This window comes from Pungitius pungitius, chromosome 2 (genome assembly GCF_949316345.1).
Source record: "Pungitius pungitius chromosome 2, fPunPun2.1, whole genome shotgun sequence".
Classification (NCBI taxonomy): domain Eukaryota; kingdom Metazoa; phylum Chordata; class Actinopteri; order Perciformes; family Gasterosteidae; genus Pungitius; species Pungitius pungitius.
In genome coordinates this window covers 13,894,821-13,904,491 of record NC_084901.1, presented here as the reverse complement: position 1 = coordinate 13,904,491, position 9,671 = coordinate 13,894,821, and the positions used below count along the sequence as shown (strand labels likewise).

Below are 9,671 nucleotides of genomic sequence, written 5' to 3'. Positions count from 1 at the left end.
GCTGAACCCACCTGACCTTCATGTAGCATGAAACACTCACATCCCATTTATTTACTTTTGCTCTTTTTCTTTTTTTTAAAGATGTATGTTTTCAACAAAAGCTTTTCTTTCTGCACAGTGTTGAAAAGCTTCTTTAATGAACCGAAGGATAAATGATTTCATTGTTTACGTCCTTTGAGCAAAACATTTCTATTTCTTTCTGTTTTCTTTCAGACAACACAAGATATTCAAAGATTTCATTTGATTGGTACCAAAAAGAAGCCACTCTGTCAGTAACTGTTTAACCGGGTCAGACCAGAAAATCTGCAGTCTGTGCCCCCCCCCCCCCAAAGCAAACCCCCATGATGCTCATTGACGATGCTTTCCGTGGCCACGTGTCCTCCTGCCTGGTGTCCATCGGGGGACAGCAGCCCCGAGCAGACGTCCCTCTTTGGACGCGTGAGGAGGACAAACGGAGCCGAGGCCTCTTCAGGAGCCGAGAGCTTCGTGCCGGAGGCGTCTGGAAGCTGCAGAAAATAACCTATAAATCACGTCTGCACTATCTACACACATTAATTGGACTGGAACGGAGCCCCCCCCCCCCCCCCCCCCCCCTCCACTCCTGCTCCTGTGTCTGCAGTAATGCAACCACAGCAGGAACTTGTCTCCTGCTCCTCCATTTATGCTCCATCGCATGCACACATCATTTTTCTTCAGGGATCAATTGGAACCTGAGTGACTAAAAGCCTACTTGAAGCTGCCAGTGACCCCCCCCCCCCCCCAACCCCCCCTGGGTTTGTCCCACATTGCAATGTTGAAGTTGGTTAAGGGGGCTATCGTGGTGGACCGGCACTCTAGAGGCAGCGTTTACTGTAAATGACTCTTGGCAATGCCCTCCTGTGTGTTGCTCCATCTGAACACCATTTGGCAGCTATTTCCACATGGGGGGGGGGGGGGGGGTTCCTCCCTCATACCAGCACACAAGAAGAAAACAATTCAAGACCTGTCATGAACGCAGCCAGCGGAGAGGAGGGGAAACAGAGCCGTTACCACGGCTACGGGTGTGTTGTTGCATCAGAAGTGATTTCTCATTTCAAACATCAGATTTCAGGGGGGGGGGGGGGGGGGGGGGTGAAGGAATGCTGTCACGTAGAGAGAAAGACACCTTTTAACTTCTTCTGAAGTGATCGTCTCACCAGCAGAGGGAGACACACAATCCTCTGTGGGTCGAGACCATTAATTTAATATAATAATATAATGAATGGTTTATAACAATATCTGCACATGAAATAATGATTTAAATGGTATTTATCAAGCAACAATATTAGATTTCCTTATTTATTGTATATTACATTTTGAGTTTTAAAGAAAAGACTTGAGATTTGAGGACTCCTCAACTATTCTTTTAAAAACGACATAATGAGAACTAATAATAATAATTAATGAATAACATTTTCATTTGTTCCTCAATCTATTGTTTGATTTTTGTCAAATTATATTTGAAATCGAAAAATTAAATTAAAAAAGAGTTGATTCATATTCATTTGATTGGCCGAAAACAAAGGAATTGTGCAGAGAAAAGTCTGGAGTTGTTCTGTTTATAGAAGAGACGTTTTGTCCTTTTTCTTCCAGCCCTGTCGTTATACTGTGGAGACACACCCCCCTCATGGCAAAGACCACCTGAGGCTCATCTGCAGATCACAGCTGTGTGAATAAAACAAGGAGCCCCCTCATCACTGACTCCTAGTGGGACAGGTTCTATTTCTACATGAGGGTCCAGAAGCGATGTCCCGCGTGTCACCGTGGGTTCCACAGGGAGGACGTGTGGACACGTCCCCACGCCCCCCCCCCCCTCCCCCGCCCTGAGGACACGTGCGTTTAAAGCCTGTCAATACTAGCAATGACCTAACAAAGTTCAGTGCGTGTTGACCCCAAAGGGACAAGTCAATAAGTCCAGTTGAAGGTATTTTAGTGGCCACTAGATGGTATAATATATGCACACAAAGACTCAAGTGGAATTAATGTTTCTAAATATATGTTCTTCATTCTTCTTCTCAAGTTGAAGACCTAACAAGCTTAATCATTTATGCGTCATTGGCTTTACTTTAGTTTTACTTTATGAACACAAAGTCCTCCATGGACAGAGCTTCATATGTATATGTATATATGTATATGTACACTATATCTATATCTATCTATATATAGATATATATGTATATATAGATATATCTATTTATGTATAGATATCTATATATATATATGTATATATATATAGAGAGAGGAACAGAGAGAGCGCGCGCTGTTACGCGCTCGTTTGTTGGTTTATTCATATTTTAATATTCAAGTTGGTTCACGGGAAGAAACAACAAGTCTCAACTTCTAACAAATTAAACTACAAAACAACCAAATCAAACAGATTTTCTGCAGCTCTTCTTTTGGATTTTGGTTTTCTTGTCAGCTGTAACGTCTAACTTAAAAAACGGTTAGCAGCACTAAGAATATTATTATTATCTATTTGATTATCATTATTATCGTTACGATTCACAATTATTATATTTAAATAATGTTGTATTAATGCCTCACTGATTCATATGATTTAATTTAAACCTGATCCATTTCACTTATAACAGTAGATATTGATTAACGCTCGTTAAATGGGAGGAAACACTGTTATAAAAAATACACATTGTTCAGTTCGAGTCTATTGAATATAATATATACATTATATAATATTTATATATAGATATTATATAATATAAATGTATATATTTTTTCTAATATATAGAAATAAATGCATCAAAACCCTCACATACAAATGAGTTATTTCCTTGAACAATAGCGCCATAATCTCAGTCATAAATGATCCACGTGCTCAGCCAGTAAAACATTTTAACGTTATTTCTAAGAACTGTAGGGTTAAGAAGACTTTAAATTGCTATTGATCGTTAATAAAAAACGTAGAGACGAGCTGTAGAGACGAGCAGCGCATAATATTGCTGCTTCCCGTCATTGGCGTCATATGGCTTTTATAAATATATATTATAATATAGAATAGATCGGTTAACACGCTTTCATTTTAAACTGCAAAATTAAAATCTCAACATAAATTATTATCTAGAAACCAACATGAAGTCAAATATATTCCATTCGTTGAAATAGAAGCACAATCTGACTGGTGTCCAAACTAATGTGTAAATTGAATGACGGGTTTGAGCATTTTCTAGGTAAGTGTAAGGTTTCATAGACAGCAGGTGTTTAATATATTTATGGAGTGAAAGAAGTGCGCAGCAGATGCGGCCTACCTGCTCGCGCGACCTGCGTCCCTCAGGTAACAGAACAAAGAGCAACACGTTCAACAGCTGACAAAGTGCCCAAAATGTTGCAAAAGGAAAAATGACTTCTCGAGTCCTAGCAGAGCTGTTAAGATTGTGAAAGGGTTAAGTTTAAAAAAATAAGACATGTCCAATGAATTTATTGTCCTGGTGCTGCATTCAAGTGATAGACAGACAATGGGACACACGGCCTCTTCCTCTTCTTCTCTCGACCAGCGGTACAGCTGATTATTTTCTTCTTGATCTCACACTTTAATGCACGAAAAATTGCCTTTTTTGACAAACGTTTAATTTGATCAGCAATCAACATTCTGTACGTCTACCAGATGCATCCTGGGTTATTGATCACATTTTAGAAGACATGTCCACATTCGCCATGCAGAGATGCTGCCGGCCGCGCTGACCTTTGGGATAAATAGTACGTCTGGATGCGACCTGCACGTCGCTTCAATCCTAACTTGTATTTCACTTTTTTCCCCACCCGATTGAAAGCGTCGTGACGTAGCTCGTACTAACCAATCACCAAGCGGCGTTCGGGCTTGCCGGGCCAATAGGAGGCGGCGAGGAGCGCCTGTCAGTCATAGGTGAGGGTGGATGGTGAAAGAAGTTGGGTGAAAAGGGCCGGAGAGTGGTGCGAGCCCGGGCTGATGCCAGAGCGAAGCGGAGGAGCAGCATCGAGCCTGCGGATGTAGCAGATACTGTACACGGCTTCTCCCGCAGGGATGCGACCTAGAACCGACACATCAGGCACAGCACAGCTCCGCGGAGGGATGAACTGACGCAGACTTCTCTTTATTCCTCAGCGCGAAGAGCCGAGCAGACTTCGTGGAAAAATGGCCGTTCGTGGCAACTCGCTGATGCCGTTCTCAATCCAAGCCATCCTGAACAAGAAGGACGACAGTCGACACCTGCCAGATTTGGACATGTGCTTCTCCAAGACGACGTGCTGGAAAATATTCGGGGAGATGAACGGCGGCTCTCGGAGGGACGAGGCGGATGCGTGTGAGCCGCCGGACCAGAAGAGCTACGACTCGGACTCGGGACTCAGCGACGACGCCGACAGCAAGACTCCGGCCGGGTGCAAGTCGGGGAAGGACGGGGAGCCGGGGTCCGATGTGCCGGAGGAAACGGACCACGAGTCTGCAGCCGCGGAGAACGCAAAGAGCGACAGTGAGCCGAATAACGCGACGGGTGAGTGGGCTGAAGATGAACATGCACGTGCACACAGTCAAAGTAAAGCGCAATCAAACCGCTTCAGCAGACTAGTCTCAGTAGCTTCTCACACTCCTCTGTGCTCCACTCGTGTTTTGATGGATATCAGGCCTGTTCGCATTAGTTATTTCATGATGGAATATCTCTCCAGCAACTTTTACGCACGGAATGTTCTGGTTTTACGCGCGAATACTAATGGTTAACCTGATCTATAATGGTCCCATTTAACCTTGACAAGACCCAGGCGGTTCATTGGAGTCTTTTTTAACGAGTCTCCGGTTCGGCCCAAATGGGTTATGAAGTTTATGGCGAAATAAAACCCCACATGAGACACTTGAACTGAAACACCGCTGAACTGTGACGCATCCACTGCAGTTCATTTCTGACAGAACAAAAGATTAAACCGAAACACACTTTTTAGTAGAACTGTACTCACTTATCCAAACCCACTAAAGCGGCACGCGGGATTCCTGCTGCATTGCAAAAACAAACAAAATGCAGGAATCGACTTGTTTGATGCGTGTCTGACGTGCGTGGTTCCGTCTCCCAGACTCCAGCACCCTGGACGAGAAGAGCCCGGACCAGCCCAAGCAGCGGAAGAAGCGCTCCAGGGCCGCCTTCTCTCACGCGCAGGTCTTCGAGCTGGAGCGTCGCTTCAACCACCAGCGGTACCTGTCCGGGCCCGAGCGGGCCGACCTGGCGGCCTCCCTGAAACTCACGGAAACTCAGGTCAAGATCTGGTTCCAGAACCGGCGGTACAAGACGAAACGCCGCCAGATGGCCGCGGACCTGATGGCGTCCACCCCGGCGGCCAAGAAGGTGGCGGTGAAAGTGTTGGTGCGGGACGACCAGAGACAGTACGGGCCGGGAGAGATCCTGCGGCCCCCGCTGCTCTCCCTGCAGCCGTCCTACTACTACCCCTACGCGTACTGCCTGCCCGCGTGGACGCTCTCTGCGTGTACGGGGAACCCGTGACAATCTGTGGCTATTTATTCCTTCCAACAACTGGCCGACTGTCTCCCGGAGGATGAGAGCCAGGGGGACTAATCCGCTCACCGGGCTCACCGTGGGGCCTCAGGCCACATCACGGGCCCCACAACTGCTTCCTCAAATCCTCCCAAATCCTCCTCCGTTTGTGTAAAACAGCACCGTCCACAGCAGACGGTTCTTATCATGCTATTGGTGAGCGTGGAGAATGGACCTCCTCTTTTTTAATGTAGTATTTTAACCTCTGAGGAGTGACACTAATAACGTTGAAGTATTCCTTTCTCTGCCCGGGAGCCGCGCGAGGACCTCTGACGCCCCGCGCACCTCACTTTGGGAACCTGCGGCCTGAGCTGACAGAACATGTTGGTTCATATTTTACATGCGTCTTCCTACCTCTGCAGTGATTGGAAATGGACATTTTCCATTGACTTTACATTGAAGTGTGTCTGTTACAGGTTTTGTTGTTGCTGTGTTTGCAAAGGTAAGATATTTCAGCACTTTGGAGCTTTTTACGTCACATTACTTCGGTGTAAGACGCATTCTAGTGAGCGCATGTCGTGTGAGGATGACAGGAGGCGGTCTCTTGTGTTATTGGCCTAAAAGTGATCTCGTGGCAGGAAGCAGACTATAAAACGGACACACGTCTAATTGAAATGTACATGTGTTATTCGTGTAAAATGACGAAAAAAACATTAAAACATATCAGGCAATACTTTCATTTGGATGGAATTTCATTTTAAGGTTTGTGTTACCAAAAGGTACCCAATGTTAGATTTTAGCATTATAATAATGTATTTACTATTTACTATCTAACAATGATTACAAATGACAAATTCAGTTTAATTTGACAACTGCGACAGGAAAAAAACAAAAATACATCATCTAAAGAAGGTGGAATTAAAACTCCTCGATGTACAGACGGAAACAAACATTATGTTTTTCTTTTCTGACCATAAATAGTTTAAATAAAAATAAAAACAGACTTATACATTATTATTTAACAGCCACATTTACATTAACGCTGGATTTAGGAACGCTTTTGTGTTTTTGCCTAATATGCAGGAATTAGAAATATTCTTCCTCTTTATCAAGCAACTTTATTATTATCGAAACGGACTCTTTTACCGCCCAAACGTGCCGTAAAGTTGGCCCTGAATTGTCCACATGGTTCCTGTCAAACAATGACAGACACCTTTCGGGCCACATGTCAACATGAGAGGAGAACTCCGGGTTCTGGAGCCGCGCGTCACGGCTGGCATGTCGTAAACGGGGTGAGGCCTGATACTCTAGTCCAAGTATTGCGGGACTAAGTTGTTCTCTGTCCAGCACCTGGGCGTTAAGTCGGGTCAGCATCCACCTCCGCCCCCGAACCATAAGGTTCTACTGTGAACACTAATGGAAAACATCTCCATCGTGGCGATGCGGGTCTTCAACCAGCGCCACATCCTCCTGGACCCGTCAAACACCGGGGCGGCGCCTCAGTGCCCAAAGGTGAGAGGGCCTCGATGCAGGTAGCCTCGCGAGGCTGCTGCTCATTGGCTGCTGTGAAGCGACAGAGAGGGCACCGCCCCACACGACTTCCGTTCATACCTGCATGTGCAGGTATCTGATGGAGAGGTTCGTTCCTTTCAACCTGCGATGGTTGAAATGCAAACACCCTCATTTTACCCATCATTGATTGAGGCTTGAATGAACCCGTAACCTCCATTAAATCAGGGGTTGTGCAGTAATCTCCTTCTACCCATATGACAGAACCACAAGTAGAACAGTGTCCTTGGTTCTAAGAATTTTCAGCTTGTTTTGAAGTCACGTGGCCCCGAGCTCTTTTTAGTTAGTGATTTCCACGATGTTTCTGAGACGGATTCTGTCTGCTCTTCACATTTAGGATGATCATTGAACGAATGAATTATTTTGCATTAAATCCCAGCAGCAGGTCTTGGTCAGATGAAAATGCCTTTTCTTTGTGGATGAAGGACAACAGATGGATTTATGGAAAAACTAGAAGCTCAAGTGTCCCTGGAAATGAACAAAATTCACTTAACACAACGGGAACTTTTTGGATGAGGCTTCTTCTAAATCTCCTTCAGTGTTTTAAAAAAAATAAGATCATTTAAAGATTCACACTGAAGAGTCTGAACATCCAAGCGGTATTTAGTTACGTCTTATTCTTAAATACAATCATTTACTCAATTAATAAATCGTGTTCATTTATTGAATTAGCTAAAATCAGTAACAGAATATGACGAACCTGATTGATAATTGACCTGATTGATAAGCCATCAAATCGAACAATGAGGCATCATATTTTTAGTTCAGTTTCCATGTGACTGATATTTTTCTCTTTCTAACACAAATCTTTGATGGTGTTTATACGTTTCTTTGTTACTCATTAAGAATAAATCCCTAACAAGTTATGCCTCCTCAATTTATATATTTTGTAGTGTTTATATGTGAATAATTACCACAATTCGAAGCCTTTTTACCCAATATTTAATACATTCATAGTGAATGAATTAATACATGAATTATCCATTTGTTTTTTATCGAATACGTTCTCTCTAAGTACCTGACAGAACATGTCACCTTTCTGTCTCCAACCTTTTCAAAAACATTTCGGTTTACTTTCCCCTGAAAGCTTTCTGTCCGGTTGCGGCTGCTGTCAATCACACCCTGTTAATCCCGCTGTGTGCACCGGGCCGCCAGGTAATGTCACCTGCTTCAAAGTGGCCCAGGTGCAAATTCCTCCCCCCCCCCCCCCCCCCGCTTCACCTTTAAACAACTGCAGCGCGCACTTTCACTCGAATAACAAGTAAACCGGATCCGCATCACCGAGCGGATCGAAGAGGGTTCCGTCTTAACTGGGTCACGTGGTACATTTCACACGGCGCGGGGAAACGTTTGACTGTACAGGATAAAAATAAAGGTTTATTTCACTGAATAGTTTGTTTCGTTATCTTCAAAAACCTTCTTTTAGCAAAGCATTTCCAATATTCTGAATTACGAACTGACAAATACAACCACAATTCGAGATTAAATAATTTAGGTCAAAAATTCTGTTCCAGGTTGAGACCATCAACCTTTTGTCAGGATAATTTAAATACATGTATTTTACTTCTATTAACATTTGTGTCTTGCAATCATTGATGAAAGGAGAAATGTCCCAAAGTAATTGTACCTCAATGTTCTCTCTCCCATTTTCTCAATTAGGTCAATTCACCTGAGGAAACATAAAACATGTCCGTGTGTGTGTGTGCGTGTGTGTGTGTGTGTCTGTGTGTCTGTGTGTCTGTGTGTGTACAAGACGAGTAAATTATAGTGAAGTCAGGGGTACACTATAAATAAATACACACACTGCAGTCAAAATATATTCCCAGATGTAATAAGTAATTATACAGTATGATAAAAAAATATAAACATAGTAACAATCTAGATAATAGATTTATGTTTGACGCTAAATTGTACAACATGTCAAATTAAAAATAAGTCCCTGTGACCAAAGGCTAAATTCTAAGTCGGCCATTTTGAATTTTGTGTGATTTATCCTTTTATTTCTGTCCATTTCTTGGTGCAATTCTTCATCGAACTCCTCTTAAGAAATCCCATTAGAATGTGGTGAATGCCATCTAGACCTTTGTGATATATCTGACACATGAAGACGTCCCAAAACAAGACTATTTTCACTCCTCGTCAAAGCATCACCTGTTTGCTACATACATGTTCTCTGGATACAGGCTTTGTTTGAATATTTGTAATACATTATTTCACACACAGAGTCCATGTGTGGAATACACTTGTAACTTTGGGTTTAATTACAATTTAACAAAGTTACAACTAGGTCCGAAACATCAAAATATTGTCTAACTTGGCATTGATTGAAGCCTTTCAGTTATATTCACCTCTGCATGAAGTCAACAATTGAATCAAATCAAACAACGGAATTCAATTAAATAATATCTTAACAATATTCAAATTCAACTGGATAGTTTATTAAAAAATGAATACTAATACAAAAAACAAATATGTGTTCTTCTAATTTCAAGGGATGGAGTATAAGAATATTGTCGAACATTTTTAACAATATTTATCTTAAAATAAAGAACTGAAGTTTAGAAAAAATGAATATAACTGAATTGTCCCTGCAAGCTTTAAATTCAATGAATT

General features: G+C 42.7%; 1 protein-coding gene across 1 annotated transcript; it reads left to right on the top strand.

Moving 5' to 3' along the window:
• Nucleotides 1-3,906: 3,906 nt before the first annotated feature.
• Nucleotides 3,907-6,214, top strand: nkx3-2 (NK3 homeobox 2). Its single transcript, XM_037462406.2, has 2 exons — nucleotides 3,907-4,502; nucleotides 5,074-6,214. Exons 1-2 carry the CDS (start codon nucleotides 4,145-4,147, stop codon nucleotides 5,496-5,498), a joined length of 783 nt encoding a protein of 260 aa, XP_037318303.1. The 5' UTR covers nucleotides 3,907-4,144; the 3' UTR covers nucleotides 5,499-6,214.
• Nucleotides 6,215-9,671: the final 3,457 nt, after the last annotated feature.

Excerpts from the sequence above, each read along its gene's own strand:
- nkx3-2 (XM_037462406.2), top strand. The coding sequence starts at position 4,145 with ATGGCCGTTCGTGGCAACTCGCTGATGCCGTTCTCAATCCAAGCCATC. Across the intron at positions 4,503-5,073 it reads TGAGCCGAATAACGCGACGG|ACTCCAGCACCCTGGACGAG; the intron begins GTGAGTGGGCTG and ends TCCGTCTCCCAG.